At 41.6% G+C, this 17,553-nt stretch overlaps 1 protein-coding gene across 1 annotated transcript in view; it reads right to left on the bottom strand.

The window, feature by feature from the left end:
* Nucleotides 1-17,553, bottom strand: part of LOC135507840 (GTP cyclohydrolase 1-like) — a 29,697-nt gene that overhangs the window by 4,438 nt on the left and 7,706 nt on the right. The window contains exons 2-5 of the mRNA XM_064927534.1: nucleotides 15,158-15,267; nucleotides 13,160-13,215; nucleotides 1,565-1,596; nucleotides 1,121-1,205 (exon numbers count right to left, since the gene is read on the bottom strand). Coding sequence (XP_064783606.1) covers nucleotides 1,121-1,205; nucleotides 1,565-1,596; nucleotides 13,160-13,215; nucleotides 15,158-15,267 — 283 coding nt within the window. The remainder of the gene's footprint in view (nucleotides 1-1,120; nucleotides 1,206-1,564; nucleotides 1,597-13,159; nucleotides 13,216-15,157; nucleotides 15,268-17,553) is intronic.

Genomic DNA, 17,553 nt, shown 5'->3' with positions numbered 1-17,553 from the left:
GTTGTGAGTGTTTTCTATAGGGCAAAGCAGCTCTAACCAACATCTCCAATCTCATTGATTGGACTCCAGGTTTTTTCCTTTTTTTCACCTTTATTCAACCAGGTCGGCAGTTGAGAACAAGTTCTCATTTGCAACTGTGACCTGGCCAAGAAAGCAAAGCAGTGTGACACAGACAACAACACAGAGTTACACATGGAGTAAACAATAAACAAGCCAATAACACAAACAAATCAATGACACAGTAGAAAAAAGAAAGTCTATATTTAGTGTGTGCAAAAGGCATGAGGAGGTAGGCAATAATAGGCCATAGGAGCAAATAGTTACAATTTAGCAGATTAACACTGGAGTGATAATTGAGCAGATGATGATGTGCAAGTAGAGATATTGGTGTGCAAAAGAGCATAAAAGTAGGTCAAATAAAACAGTATGGGGATGAGGTAGATAGATTAGGTGGGCTATTTACAGATGGACTATGTACAGCTGCAGCGATCGGTTAGCTGCTCAGATAGTTGATGTTTAAAGTTGGTGAGGGAAATAAGGTTAGTTGACTCCTGACTCCAATTAGCTTTTGGAGTTATTAGCCTAGAGGTTCACATACTTTTTCCAACCTACACTGAATGAAATACAATAATGTGTGTGTTATTAGTTTAAGCACACTGTTGGTCTATTGTTGTGACTTAGATCCGATCAAATTTGATAACCAATTTATGCAGAAATCCAGGTAATTTCAAAGGGTTAACATACTTTTTCTTTTAGCTGTAGTTATTAGATGTGGGTGTATGAGAAATGTCCTGTTAGTGACTCATTGAAGATTGTCCAGATATGACCTTGCACAATATATTTGGTTTCATTTATGTGTGTTTGTGTTTTGACTGACATTATTGCATTGGCAATAAGGTACTTTTGCCTCTGTGGATAGACTTGACTGGACAGATATTGCCCAGAAACTACCTCATTGGGAAGAGAAAGGGCATATTTGTTTTCCTAAAACTAAGGATTTGTTCATATGAATGTGTATACACCATACAGCTAACATTCAAGCCACATTTTTCCATAGTGCATCTTTAATGTATGGGGCTTTTAATGTCAGTGGTGAGGGAAAAGAGAGAAAGAGACATACGTTGCCTCAATGACGACGCCCACCCCGGCAGGCTGCAGAGCTTCAGTGATCGCCACAGCAATTTGTTTGGTCAACCGCTCTTGAACTGAAAGAGAACAGACAGATAAACACGGTCCAAGTCAGAGAGCAAAGTCAAACATCTGACATGATCGACCATGACATGGCAGGTTACCGTTTGTTCCAAGTAACAACACTTACCAGGCTGTCAACCAACTGACCATCTCGAAAAAGGACAATGTGGGAATAAAAATAATGCACGATTTGAATTTGAATGCAATTAATAAGTTGTTACTGTGGTATTTACAGTGTAAGTATACACGAATGACAAGTCTAAATAAAAAAAATACACAAATGTTGTCTTTGAGACAGAATAAAAACTCTAGTTCACTTTATTGTCCATCAACTCTCGAAAGTATAAATTGATTGTTATATGTCTGGAAATACCTTGCAGTCGACGGCTGTAGATTTCAACAATCCTGCGGAGAGATTATGGGAAAAGGCATTGGGAAAAAACTTTCATTACATGAGAACATCCAAGTGGTAAGATTTACAGTGAGGCAAATAGGCTTACATTGTCAAAGAGGGATTACACATTCTTCAAGGACAGAGTGGAAACTAGAAAGAGACATGAGAGCTCTTCACAACAGAGGTCACACTTTACAGTGTCACTCAAATAGGTTGATTTGTATTGGTTTGGACAGGGTGAAGTTTCTAAGAGCTGTTGTAATTTGTTTGTTTAAAGAACAGACTCAATCAAATCCATCCAATTTTTGCATACACAATACACTGGGAAATCTTTGGATGCATAGGAATTTATCTGCTACAGTGTTTCTTCAGGACCCATAATAAATGTTGTGATTTAATATGAATATTGGGTAAAAAAAAGAAAGAAAAAAGTGGTATTTTTATTATATTTTTAATAAGCCCCAAGTCCACATCCAGTGCCTTCAGAAAGTATTCGCACCCATTGACTTATTCCACATGTTGTGTTTCAGCCTGAATTCAAAATGGATAAATACATTTTTTCCCCCTCAACCAACTACACACACAATACCCCATAATGACAAAGTGAAAACATGTTTGTAGATGTTTTTGCAAATGTATTAGAAATAACACATACAGAAATATCTCATAAGTACCCCTGAGTCAATACTTTGTAGAGGCACCTTTGGCAGTGATTACAGCTGTGTCTTTATGTCTAAGAACTTCCCACACCTGGATTGTGCAACATTTGCCCATTATCCTTTTCAAAATTATTCAAGCTCTGTCACATTGGTTGTTTTTTGAACCTTTATTTTACTAGGCAAGTCAGTTAAGAACAAATTATTATTTTCAACAACAGCCTAGGAACAGTGGGTTAACTGCCTGTTCAGGGGCAGAACAACAGATTTTGTACCTTGTCAGCTCAGGGGTTTGAACTTGCAACCTTCCGGTTACTAGTCCAACACTCTAACCACTAGGCTACCCTCTCGATAGACAACCATTTTTCAGATTTTGTCATAGATTTAATTCAAAACTAATTTGGCCACTACGTAACGTTCACCGTCTTCTTGCTAAGCAACTCCAGTGTAGGTTTGGCCTTGTGTTTTAGGTTATTGTCCTGCTGAAAGATTAATTCATCTTCCAGTGTTTGGTGGAAAGCAGACACAACCAAGTTCTAGCCTGTGCTTAGCTCCATTCCGTTTCTTTTTTATCCTGAAAAACTCCCTAGTCCTTAAAGATTACAAGCATACGCATAACATGATGCAACCACCACTATGCTTGAAAATATGGAGAGTGGAACTCAGTAATGTGTTATATTGGATTTGCCCCAAACATAACACTTTGTATTCAGGACAAAAAGTTAATTGCTTTGCCAATTTTTTTGCAGTATTTATTTAGTGCCTTGTTGCAAACAGGACACGTTTTGGAATATTTGTATTATGTCCAGGCTTCTTTCTTGTCATTGTCAATTAGGTTAGCATTGTGGAGTAACTGCAATGTTGTTGATGCATCCTCAGTTCTCCCATCACAGCCATTAAAACGCTGTAACTGTTTCAAAGTCACCATTGGCCTCATGGTGAAATCCTTGAGCGGTTGAAAACCAGTGTGAAATGGCTAGCTAGTAAGTGGGGTGCGCGCTAGTAGTGTTTCAAATCGGTGATGTCACTTGCTGAGACCTTGGGAAACTTTTGTGGTGCGATGGGTAATGGTGCTTCGAGTGTGACTGTTGTCTATGTGTGCTGGTGTGTGCTGTTGTCTATGTGTGCTGGTTCGGGGCGAGGAGAGGGACGGAAGCAAAACTGTTACATTGATGCTTTTGACCCGGATCACTGGTTTCTGCAGAAAAGGAGGGTGAGTAACTGGTGTGAAATGGCTGGCTAATTAGCGGGGTGCGCGCTAGTAACATTTCAATCGGTGACGTCACTCGCTCTGAGACCTTGAAGTAGTTGTTTCCCTTGCTCTGCAAGGGCTGCTCCTTTTGTGGAGCAATTAGGTAACAGTGGCTGTCTGTTGTTGTGTGCAGAGGGTCCCTGGTTTGTGCCCAGGTAGGGGCGAGGAGAGAAATGGAAGCAATACTGTTATACAGCTATCTTCCTCTACGGCAACGGAGTTAGGAAAGACGCCCGTGTCTTTGTAGTGACTAGGTGTATTGATACCCCATCCAAAGTGTAATTGATAACATCCTCATGCTCAAAGGGATATTCAATGTCTGCTATTAATTATGTATTTTTATATCTACTAATAGGTGCCCTTATTTGTGAGGCATTGGAAAATCTCCCTGGTCTTTGAGGTTAAATGTGTGCTTAAAATTCACTGATCAACTGAGGGACCTTACAGATAATTGTATGTGTGGGGAACAGAGATGTGGTAGATATTCAAATATCATGTTAAACACTATTATTTCACACAGCGTCAAGCCAAGCAATTTATTATGTATCGGCTGTATTACATCCGGCCGTGATTGGGAGTCCCATAGGGTGGCGGACAATTGGCCCAGCGTCGCCTGGGTTTGGCAGTGATACGCCGTCATTGTAAATAAGAATTTGTTCTTAACTGACTTGCCTAGTTAAATAAAAGGTTAAAATAAATGTGACTTGTTAAGCACATTTTTAATCCTGAACTTATTTAGGCTTGCCCTAACAAAGGGGTTAAATAGTTGACTCAAGACATTTCAGCTTTGTATTGTAATTTGTATTTATTTTTTACTAAAATGTAATAAATGTTAAATTCAGGCTGTAACAACAAAATGTGGAATAAGTCAAGGGGTGTGAATACTTTCTGAAGCCACTGTGCATACAGATGTAGGAACTTAATTTTAGCCAGTTCACTACAGCAGGAAATGTGAATTATATATATATATATATATATTTTAAATTGTAGTGGTTGATACATATTGTGTATGAGGAAATCAAGTCTGACATTTTAAAGTAGAAATTACAAACTTTAGAAACCTTGAATAGACTACAAGTTTTAATTCCTGCTGAGAGTGATTTTCGAGGAGAGTGCGTGGTATTCTGTGGCAGTTGCAAGTTCCAACCTCCAGTGAGTCAATCTGAGTAGCAGAGCAGTGGATCACGCTAGCCTCATCATAGCCTGACATACCTTCCCTTTTGACCCAATGCTCTTTTACAAACATGACTTCTCCTATCCCTGCAGTTCCATCACTTGGCTCAGCAAAATGCCACAGAACAAGAGGATTACGAAGACTTTCAAATGGGCAGATGCATCGATATGAAGGGATAAAACTGTTGCATCCATCTCAATGAAGCACATTTTGGGTGCAACGCCTTTCAGAGCTCAATTCTTATAAAATTGTATACGTCACATGCTTCGTAGACAACAGGTGTAGACTAACAGTGACATGCTTTCTTGCAGGTCCATATCCAACAATGCAGAGTTATATATTTTTATAAAAATATAGCCACACGAGGAATAAACACAGTGAAAAACAAATACAAATAACATGGCTATACACTGAGTGCACAAAACATTAGGAACACGTAATCTTTCCATTCCAGGCTGACCAGATGAAAGCTATGATCCCTTATTGATGCCACTTGTTTAAATCTACTTCAAACAGTGCAGATGAAAGGGAAGAGACAGGTTAAAGAAGGATTTTTAAGCCTTGAGACATGGTATGTATGTATGTATGTATGTATGCATGCTTGCCATTCAGAGGGTGAATGTGCAAAAGGCCAGCATCCCGGAGTTGCCTTTTCAATGTTGACGTTGAGACTGGTGTTTTGCGGGTACTATTTAATGAAACTGCCAGTTGAGGACTTGTGAGGCGTCTGTTTCTCAAACTAGACACACTAATGTACTTGTCCTCTTGCTCAGTTGTGAACCGGGGCCTCCCACTCCTCATTCTATTCTGGTTAGGGCCAATTTGCGCTGTTATGTGAAGGGAGTAGTACACAGCGTTGTACGAGATCTTCAGTTGCTTGGCAATTTCTCATATGGAATAGCCTTAAATTCTCAGAAGAAGAATTTAGTCATTTACAACATTAACAATGTATTTCTGATCAATTTGATGTTATTTTAAAAATGGGCTTTTTTTTTGCTTTTCTTTAAAAAACAAGGACATTTCTAAGTGACCCCAAACTTCTGAACTGTAGTGTGTGTTTGGGTGTCAGTGTAAGTATGTGTGAGTCAGTGGAGGCTGGTGGGGATAACTATAGGAGGATGGGCTCATTGTAATGTCTGGAATAGAATAAAGTGCAAAAGAGAGTTTGTGCAAAAAAAAAAAAATCTATGCAGGTAGTCCAGGGAGCCATTTGTTTAGGTATTTAGCAGTCTTGTTTAGAAGTCTTATGGCTTGGGTGTAGAAACGGTTCAGGGTCCTGTTGCTTCCAGACTTGCTGCATTGGTATTGCTTGCCATGCGGTAGCAGAAAGAACAGTCTGTGGCTTGGGTGGCTGGAGTCGGACCCTTTTTTTGGCCTTTCTAACACCTAAGCTAAGGCCCTAACATTTAAAAAAATATATACAGTATGTTTTTACCTGGCCTTATTTCTATTACAGCATATTGGATGACTGATTCATATTCCATTCACACAGCGATAGGTTTAGGTTTATACATGGTACTTGAATCTTCCCTATACCCATCATAGAGAACAAAAGAGAAAATCTTTTAGTGATCAAGGTGACATGATGAAAATTCAGTTGTGTTTATCCCCGTTTCGTTCTGTTTGCTTCACTTTAAGAAACGTTTTTCAAAAGAATTAGCAGAATGAATACACCCCTAATAGTCTACCTTAATAGCTGCAGTATGATCACTTTGCTCGTCGTATAATTCCTTCTCACATCTATTCGCTAGTCTGTGACCAGGCAAAAAAATAATAATAATCCAAGCCAAACCGCTAAATAGTTCTCACCATATTAGCTAACATCATAGTAAATATACAGTTCAAGTCAGAAGTTTACACACACTTAGGTTGGAGTCATTAAAACTCATTTTTCAGTGGGCCAGAAATTTACATACGCTAAATTGACTAAATGTGCCTTTAAACAGCTTGGAAAATTCCAGAAAAATATGTTATGGCTTTAGAAGCTTCTGATTGACATAATTTGAGTCAATTGGAGGTGTACCTGTGGATTTATTTCAAGGCCTAGGAAAAATCATGGGAAAAAATCTAAAAGAAATCAGCCAACACCTCAGAAAATAAATTGTAGACCTCCACAAGTCTGGTTCATCCTCGGGAGCAATTTCGCAAGTATAAACACCATGAGACCACGCAGCTGTCATTACCGCCCAGGAAGGAGATGCGTTCTGTCTTCTAGAGATGAACGTACTTTGGTGTGAAAATTGCAAATCAATCCAAGAACAACAGCAAAGGACCTTGTGAAGATGCTGGAGGAAACAGGTACAAAAGTATCTATATCCACAGTAAAACGAGTCCTATATCGACATAACCTGAAAGGCCTCTCTGCAAGGAAGAAGCCACTGCTCCAAAACCGCCATAAAAAAAGCCAGACTATGGTTTGCAACTGCACATGGGGACAGAGATTGTACTTTTTGGAGAAATGTCCTCTGGTCTGATGAAACAAAAATAGAACTGTTTGGCTATAATGAACATCAGTATGTTTGGAAGAAAAAAGGGGGAGGATTCCAAGCCGAAGAACACCACCCCAACTGTGAAGCACTGAGGTAGCCACATCATGTTGTGGGGGTGCTTTGCTGCAAGAGGGGCTGGTGCACTTCACAAAATAGATGGCATCATGAGGAAAATTACGTGGATATATTGAGGCAATATCTCAAGACATCAGTCAGGAAGTTAAAGCTTGGTCGCAAATGGGTCTTCCAAATGGACAATGACCCCAAGCATACTTCCAAAGTTGTGGGAAAATGGCTTAAGGACAACAAAGTCAAGGTATTGGAGTGGCCATCACAAAGCCCTGACCTCAATCCCATAGAAGATTTGTGGGCAGAACTGAAAAAGCGTGTGCGAGAAAGGAGGCCTACAAACCTGACTCAGTTACACCAGCTCTGTCAGGAAGAATGGGTCAAAATTCACCCAAGCTTGTGGAAGCTTGTGGAAGGCTACCCGAAACGTTTGACACAAATTAAACAATTTAAAGGCAATGCTACCAAATACTAATTGAGTGTCTATGTAAACTTTTGACCCACTGGTAATGTGAAAAAATAAAAGCTGAAATAAATCATTCTCTGTACAATTATTCTGACATTTCACATTCTTAAAATAAAGTGGTGATCCTAACTGACCTAAAACAGGGAATTTTTACTGGGATTAAATAAAAGGGATTTGTGAAACTGAGTTTAAATGTATTTTGCTAAGGTGTATGTAAACTTCCGACTTTAACTGTAGCTACGTGTTAGTAAACCCGCTACAATCATGCAGTATAGTGTACAGCAACAGTTACACTGGCGAGCCCGGGTTGCTATAAATTAATAAAACCAAAAGCTTACCTCGACTTGGAAGAGTTCCAGTGTTGGATAGTCACAGGCAGCCAGCTAACATAGCATCCCTATCTGTTTGAGCAAGTGAAACTAGATAGCTGTATTCGCTAGCTAAGTAACATTAAAGCAGCAATATAACTTTTTGGGGCGACAACCAAATTCACATAGAAGTGTGTGTTATTCACTGAACAAAAATATTAACGCTAAATTACTTAGTACATATAAAAAGGTCAATTTAAATATATTTTTAAGGCTCTAATCTATGGATTTCACATTACTGGAAATAAACATATGCATCAGATGGTCACAGATACTTAAAAAATAAAGTAGTGGCGTGGATGAGAAAACCAGTCAGTATCTGGTGTGACCACCATTTGGCTCATGCAGCGCGACATCTCCTTCACATAGAGTTGATCAGGCTGTCGATTGTGTCCCTTGAAATGTTGTCCCACTTCTTTTCAATGGCTATGCAAAGTTGCTGGATATTGGCAGGAACTGGAACACTGTCGTACACGTCAATCCAGAGCATCCCAAAATATGCTCAATGGTAGACATGTCTGGTGAGTATGCAGGTCATGGAAGAACTGGGGCATTTTTAGCTTCCAGGAATTGTGTACAGACGGCGGCGGATGAATGGCACGACAATGGGACTCAGGATCTCGACACGGTTTCTCTGTGCATTCAAATTGCCATCAATAAAATGCAATTGTGTTCATTGTTCGTAGCTTATGCCTGCCCATACCATAACCCCACCGCCACCATGGGGCACTCTGTTCACAGCATTGACATCCGCAAACCCCTCGCCCGCATGACGCCACATCTGCCGGTACAGTTGAAACTGGGATTCATCCGTGAAGAGCACACTTCTCCAGCGTGCCAGTGCCCATTGAAGTCGGTTACGACGCTAAACTTCAGTCAGGTCAAGACGCTGGTGAGGACAAGCATGCAGATTACCTTCCCTGAGACGGTTTCTGAAAGTTTGTGTAAACCCACAGTTTCATCAGCTGACCAGGTGGCTGGTCTTAGACAATCCCTTAGGTGAAGCCGGAACTGACATGGTCTACGGTTGTGAGGCCCATTGGACGTACTGCCAAATTCTCTCAAACTATGTTTGAGGCGACTTATGGTAGAGAAATTAACATGTAATTCTCTGGCAACAGCTCTGATGTACATTCCTGCAGTCAGCATGACAATTGCACACTCCCTCAAAACATCTGTGGCATTGTGTTGTGTGACAGTACATTTTAGAGAGGCCTTTTATTATCCCCAGCATTATCACGCTGTTTAATCAGCTTCTTGATATGCCACACCTGTCAGGTGGATGGATAATCTTGGCCAAGTAGAAATAACAGGGATGTAAACATATTTGTGCACAAAATTAGAGAATAAGCTTTTTGTGCGTATGGAACATTTCTGGGATTGTTTATTTCAGCTCATGAAACATGGGACCAACACTTTACATGTTGCATTTATATTTTTGCCCAGTATAGATCTGTCATTATCATTGAAAGCAAGTCTAAGAAGGGGTAGAGCTGTTCTATGAGCGCCATTTCTATTGCTTCCTGTTCTGAAGTTTTGTTTGTCTTTTACTGTCGTACTCCGAAAGTAATTGCAATTGCGCACACATTGATGTCAGACATGCACCTAATGTACCCTAATGCTCTGTTGCCAATGACTGGGATGAATGCAGGGGCAGATTTCAGCAGCAGGACAAGACACCCTTATATCAGTCAAAAAGAGGGTATGTAGGGTCTAATGATGGTCATAATGCTTCTTGACAGTGTCATAAAGTGTATTTTCTTAGTCCAAGTAAAGTGACACAGGATGGTCATAATGCTTCATGACAGTGTCATAAAGTGTATTTTCTACAAGTTATTTAAAAAAATGCAGAATATAACAAAGGATTTAAGAAACGAAAGGAAACTTCTTGGCAGGGAAAAAAATATTGGAATAAATGTGGGTTTTGACACTTATGTAGGCATCATAACCAGCCATACAATAACGCAAAATGTCATAACAGGGATAAATATGGGTCATGAGTGGTATGACCATATGACAGGTTATGACAAGTTGTCAGCTGATATAACATGGTTGACTCCCGAGTGGCGCAGTGAGGTGCTAGAGGTGTCACTACAGACCCTGGTTCGATCCCGGGCTGTATCACAACCGGCTGTGATCGGGAGTCCCATAGGGTGGCTCACAATTGGCCCAGCTCCATGATAGGGGAGGGTTTGACCGGGTTAGGCCTTTGATAGGGTGGACACCTTGTCATGTTCAGGCTGCAAGAGTTCTGATAGGTTGGAGAACGTCCTCTGGAAGTTGGCATAATTACTGTGTAAGTTTATGGAATGGAGTGAGAACCATGAGCCTCCTAAGGTTTTGTATTGAAGTCAATCTACCCAGAGCAGGACAGAAACGAGCTGTCCTCCGGCTACACGCAGAGAGTACTGTAGACCTTCATTGCAAAACAGTGTGTTTTAATAAAATTATACTAACATATTCACGTCACCAAATCATTTATCTAAAAAAAGATAACTTTAATGTTTCACTATTTAACATTTTCAGAAATTGGTCTTGGATGAATTTGCTGATGTGATCCATGACCAGCCTTTCAAAGTATTTAATGGTATGGGGCAATCATGCTATGGGGTGATAGGTTACCTTGGCGTTCTTGGACACAGGCACTATGGTGGTCTGCTTGAAACATGTAGGCATTACAGACTGGGAGAGGTTGAAAATGTCAGTTTAGCCACTTGCCAACTGATCAGTGCATGCGCTGAGTACGCGTCCTGGTAATTCGTCTGCAGCCTTGAGAATGTTAACCTGTTTCAAAGTCTTACTCACGTCGACTGCGGTGAGCGTGATCACACAGTCGTCCGTAACAGGTGGTGCTCTCACGCATGGTTCAGTGTTGCTTGCCTCAAAGCGAGCATAGAAGGCATTTAGCTTGTCAGGTAGGCGTGTGTCATTGGGAGGCGCATGGCTGGGTTTCCCTTAGTAATCCGTGATAGTTTGCAAGCCCTGCCACATCAGACGAGTGTCAGAGCCGGTATAGTATGATAGTGGGATTTCTTATAAGCGTCCATGTCAGTGTCCCACTCCTTGAAAGCGGCAGCTCTAGCTTATAGCTCATGGCGGATGTTGCCTGAAATCCATGGCTTCTGGTTGGGGTATGTACGTATCGTCATTGTGGAGACGACATCGTCGATGCACTTATTAATGTAGCCAGTGACTGATGTGGCGCACTTCTCAATGCCATTGGATGAATCCCAGAACATATTCCAGTGTGTGCAAGCAAAACAGTCCTGAAGCTTAGCATTCACCTAATCAGATCACTTCCCAAATTGAGCGTGTCACTGGTACTGCCTTTGTGTTTTTGCTTGTAAGCAGGAATGATAAGAGTTATGGTCAAATGGAGGATGAGTTTTGTATGAGTCTCTGTTTGTGGAGTAAAGGTGATCTGGAGTTTTTTCCCCCTCTCAGTTGCACAGGTGACATGGTAGAAATTAAGTAAAATGGATTTGAGTTTTCCTGCATTAAAATAACCGGCAACTAGGAGCGCTGCCTCTGGATGAGCATTTTCTTGTTGACTTATGGCCCTATATAGCTCGTTGAGTGCGGTCTTAGTGCTAGCATCGGTTTGTAGTGGTAAATAGACAGCTATGAAAAATATAAATAAACTCTGGGTAAATAGTATGGTCTACAGCTTATCATGAGTTATTCTAACTCCTTGATATTAGAGATCGAGAACCAGCTTTTGTTAATGGACCGTTGGGGAGTTGCAGTGATGAGACAAGATTGTAATTGGAACTCAATTGGATATCACCATTTAAAAGTATATATATATATATATATATATATAAAAAGACACACCCCACCCACCCTTGAGTTTAGGAGACACTGCCGTTCTGTCTTGCAAATGCATATAAAAACTAGCTAGCTTTATAATAACCATGTCTTCGTTCAGCCACAGTTCTTCAGGTCCCGTTGATAGGATACTTTTGAACAGAGCTCGTCAAGTTTGTTCTACAGTGATTCGCAGATAGACGGTAAGGGTGGTTTATTCACTCTCTGCTTTCATCAGAGTGCCCCCACGTCGGTCTCTATATGGAACGTCTTTTCCTCTTTTGAGTGTCTGGGATTAGGGCCTGGTCCTAGTTGAGCAGTAGGTCATTGAAGTAGAATTCTTCATCCAAATCAGAGGTTAGTGATCACATTTCTGAAGTCCAGAAGCTCTTTTCGGTCATAGGAAACAATAGCGGAAACATTATGTACAAAAAAAGTTAAGATTAGCACAATATTTTTGGTCAGGAGCCCGTAAAACAGTTTATCGCTATACATGCCAGTGCCATCACCTGAAGTGTACTCTCCAAAATAAAAGTTACTCTTTCAAAAATAAAAGTATTGCTGGTAATGTGTTTTGTATGGTGAGCACTGGTGTATCAGCGTGTGTGCCTGCGTAGCTGCGTGTGGCATAGACACCATGGCCACATAGGTGGGGAAGGGAAGTAAGAGTATGTATTAGTGAAAGTGGCTAAGCCTCAGGTATTGGGTCAGATGGGATCAGAATCCTCTCGTCACATACACACTCCTAATCAGCTTAAGGTTCCACCCTGAGTGGCCTCTCCACCTAAACAGCCTCACAGCAAACACTACTGCTATGCTACACGAATGCTACACTGATGTATAGCTAACCCACTAAACCCAGGTCCAGCTCTCTGGGCTACAACACGAGTCAGCCTCTTAGTTCATCACAGTGTTGTAGTTCCTATTATCTAATAGGTGACCATATTGTACTGTATTGCCTGAAGGACTGTCTAGGAACATATTACATATTCATACATGATACTGCACACATGGATTGAGTCTTGGTAATCCCAATCCCTCCAATATCCAACCCTACTGTTAGGATTTTTTGTCATAGGAATTCCATACCTTGGTGCGGTTCCCTGGTATCCCGGCAAGAACATCAATAGCTAACGATACCCACACTGAAGAATGCTGTTAAGTCGAAAGTCTCAGTACTCTAACCCCTTTGTTCAAAATCATTTTTACTGCAATTGAAAAATTAAGTAGCTTTTTGCGACATCCATTACATTTTATTTCATATCACAATAGCAAATACACTATTACACTTACCTGGCCAGCTTGCTGAGGCCCAGCACCCTCTTATTGGGGAGGTAGCCTATATGGACCTGGGGGAGAGAAGAGAGACCAATTCTGCCATTAATGATGGCCAACTTCCGCATTATGGCATATTCACAACAACAGACAGTAAATAATGTTGTCCCAAATTCTGCACTGACAAACAGACCCAACTGGCATGATATGTACAGTATATCTCAGTGTTTGAAGTGGGCTGGATATGACTCAATGATTCCACCCCATGTCTGTGTATAAGAAGACTGTTAGCCCGCTGAGCTAAAGCCTAGGCATTAGCTCAGTGAGCGAACACATTTCTTCTCAACAAGTTCTCTTCACGTGATGAAGGCAAGCTGAACATTTGCTTTCCACCTTGATGGGCTGCTGCGTGGGAAAGATAAGAATCATAAGAAGCAAAGACAAAAGGCAACATTTATCTAAAGGCCATCGGAGAAGTGAAGGGGAGGTAAGGGAGTCACGTCTGCACCATGGATAAATAAGCAGCAGATGAAAGGCCTGAAGAGGGTTGAGCTCGACTCTCCTCCCCATCCAGCTGGTGAGCCTGCTACTGCATATGACTGGAAGGCTAAATACCCCCTCCCTCCCTCCACCCATTCCCCACCCACCCTCCACTCAAATGTCAGCAGCAATGTGCTGAAACAGGCAGAGAGAAAGGGCATGAATGCAAGGATTTCCCCTCCTACTCTTTTCTCCCTCTTTTTGCTAGGTAGTGATAAAATTAATTTCTGAACAGGGTGAATTTAAAAAATGAAGAAAAATCTTCACTTTGAAAAAAAGGGATTTGCGTTTGATTAAAAGTGAGGATCAGATATGGGCATCATGGTTTTTCAAAGGTATGTGGTGTAAAAGTAGGCCTAACAGCATAACTCAATGAAAACAAATACCACCTTGTTGTTAGGTGATAAGAGACACTAAAAGCGTTAAAAGACGACTGACTGGACGCGCTAAAAAAAATATTATTTTTAATCTAGCCCTGAGCTCGCGGGCAGAAAACGGTGAGTCATTATAGCGCTCGGCGATCGGCTCAGATAGATGCGCGGGGAAATATATAAGTGTGTTGATAAGAGGTGACTAACACTTGTGATGACAACAGGGAGCTATCAGCGGGGAAATTAGGTGGACGGGAGTAATGTGGCCTTCTGACAGCCAGCCGCTGACAAACAAACACACACCACAAAGACAAAAACGACCCGTGTGTGTGTGTCCAGAGAGAGAGGGGAGACACTTGCTACCGCTATCATCACGGCACATTTGCACCGTGAAAAGGATATGGAAGGATCAATGGCCTCCTTCTTTGGTCTTAAATGGCAAACACCTGCAGGGTAAGATGAGGGGAGAATAGAGGGGAGGATGCTAGGTCTACAGTACTAAAGAGCAACCGTGTCTCACTTGAAGCCCCACTGACAGGATTTCAGTTGATTTGGGGTGTGTTCCAAATGGCATCCTATTGCCAATATAGTACAAACAGTGTACTATACAGGGAATAGGGTGCCATTTGGAATGCCACTTTGGTCAGTGCCGGTTGCCATTTTTCCTTACCAGTAGTTTAATCACAGCTGGGCTCAATTACAGGCTCAGTGGACAAAGGCCTTATCAGTGCCCCTGAGGATGTTTCTACATGGGGCACTTATTTGGGGTGCTTAGCAGTGGGGTATTAGGCATGAGAGTACAGTAGCCTATTCATTTTATTTCAAATTGTGGCATCACCTCAGCCACAGAATTAGGCCTACAACTTCAACCTCGCACACAAAAATTTATAAAAATCAACCATGCAAGCCAAGGTAATATAGAAAGTAGGCCTACTCCTTGTTGTGAACAAGATTGTCTGAGAAGCACTTTCGCTGAGTTAAACATGTATATAAACCCTTATTTTTATTGTGTTGATTTATTGCAGGATCCAACCTAGAAGAAATTCCCCATAATTGGAGATTGTGCATCGTGGACTGGTGTGGGTCTGGGGTGCAAATAGGTTACCCTTCCAAAGATGGGCACCAGGTGGTGCTCGCACATGGAGAACATGTCAATGTCCTTTACGATCACCATCTCGTCGTGGTCCTCGTCAAAGATTGCGTCATTCAGCACGTCTGCGGAAGCAAAGAGAAAAAGAGAGTGAGACAGATGAGTGCGAGGCCCATCGAGTCGACGCCATACAGCTCCGAGACACTTAACAAGACGCGCAACAGACGAGACCAGACAGCCCTCGGCAACCTAATCATTCACTCTACCTCCATTCCATAAGCCTGCTGTTTTTATCTGGCAAACATTGTAATTATATCTCGACTCCCATATAGCCCTACCGCTCTTCCTGTTTGTCATTTTATTTCATTTTCTCTCCTAGCGGAGCTCATATCATTGTTCAAATAAATCAATGGGTTTTTATCTATTTGTGACGGTGCGCCCTCCCTTCTCCCTGATGGAGGTTTTTAATTTCCTGGCCACCTATCTACAGAGGTTGGGTTGGAATGGGAGGTAAAGTTTCCATGGTAACATGGTGAGTGAGTGGACTGTCTGACTTGTTGCTTTAGGGTCCTGCCTTGTTGATGTGGTTTTGCCACTTGTCTGTACAAGCAGCAGCCGGTTTGGGCGCTATGGCGATGAGATCACTGGCTAAACTAAACAACAACAGTAGTTTCACCCTAGGCCATAGTGTTTGATAAGTCAGACAAGGCCTATATGCTGATTGGATGAGAGCATCTGCTAAATTAAACTAAAGGTTAATGTATAGCAGGGGTACTCAATTACTATGAGAAAGTCCACATCACTAAAGACTTAAAAATAGTCCACACACCCCCACATAGTCTTCTCCCTCAGGAGGCTGAAACAAAAGTTCTACAGCTGCACCATCGAGAGCATCTTGACTGGCTGAATCATTGCTTGGTATGGCAAATGCACCACCCTTGGCCGCAAAGCGCTTACAGAGAGTGTTGCAGACAACCCAGTACATCACGGGGGCCAAGCTCCCTGTCACCAAGGACCTCTATATCTGGTGGTGTCAGAGGAAGGCCCAAAAAATTGCATCTTGCACGGACCCTATGTCCACTCACAAGACTATATACAGTGTGTGTATACACACACACACACACACACACACCACTCTGACACTTTCACCCAAAATACACCCCCCCCACACACGCTGCTACTCAGTTTATTTAATATTATTATATCATCAATCCTGCCTAGTCACTTTACCCTGCCTTTATGTACATATATACTTCATACATTGATCTGGTACTGATACTCCCTGTATATAGCTTCATTCTTGTGTACTTTATTCCTCGTGTTACTATTTTTCTTTTTGTAATCATCACAGACAAGCTGCAAAACCACAACAAGGCAGGACCCTAAAGCAACAAGTCAGACCCTCTGCTCACTCACCATGTTACCATGGTAACTTTACCTCCCACTCCAACCCAACCTCAGTAGATAGGCTGCCAGGAAATTAAAAACCTCGCTTTGCATCCATGGGAAGGGCTCGTAAGCAAGCATTTCATAGTAAAGTCTACACCCGTTGTATTCGGGCGCATGTGACAAATTAAATGAGATTTGACTGAATTCCTAATAAAACAAATATATATATTTTTTTACATTTTAATTATTATTTTGGGACCCGCAGTCTGTATTGACCCTGCTCTGGGTCCGGATCTGGACCGTCAGTTGAATTATTAGAATATCAAGTGCAGTTTCACTAGACTGGTTAAAAAACAAAATGAACAAATGCTGATTTCACATCACTGTTAGAATATTATGGTTTCTTTATTGACAATTGGAGGTAACGGTCTTTCATAGATTCACTGCTCTCTGACACATTCAGTAGGTTAGAATAAAGTAATTAAGAACATTGTTCTGTCCATTAATGATAATATTTGACCGTGCTTAAAAGGAACAGTGCTACTGTTTGGGTTTTCCACTCAAGCAGTACTCCAAATGTCTCTCTCCCAGCCCGGTATGTGTTTTTTTGGTAAAGCTCTACTGATGAATCGAGCACCGTCCCCAGTTCATCTCACCAACCTAAGGGCAGCAGATGTTCAGAGAGCAGTTGCCCTTCACCAGTCTGGTTCCACACACACACACACGCACACACGTGACTGGGCCACAGCAAAAGAACAGGAAATCAAATCAGCATCAACTCATCTCAGACAAAAACCACACACAGTCACTATGGCTACATTACAAATTGTCAGGATGTCAAGCGCTGGTGGCCAACCTGCTTTCTATCCCCATCTCCCTTTTTCTCTCTCCTCTCTCCCTTCCTCCCTCACTACCTTTCAATCCCCTGTAGCAGTGCTGTCCTCCCCCTGCCCCTTCGCATCAACACCTAAATGAGAAAGAAACACCTTAATGATTGGTTGACAAATAGTGCATCCCACAAT

This window comes from Oncorhynchus masou, chromosome 21, assembly GCF_036934945.1.
Source record: "Oncorhynchus masou masou isolate Uvic2021 chromosome 21, UVic_Omas_1.1, whole genome shotgun sequence".
Taxonomy (NCBI): Eukaryota; Metazoa; Chordata; class Actinopteri; order Salmoniformes; family Salmonidae; genus Oncorhynchus; species Oncorhynchus masou.
The sequence above is the reverse complement of the archived record's forward strand: the minus strand, read 5'-3'. Positions and strand labels throughout refer to the sequence as shown.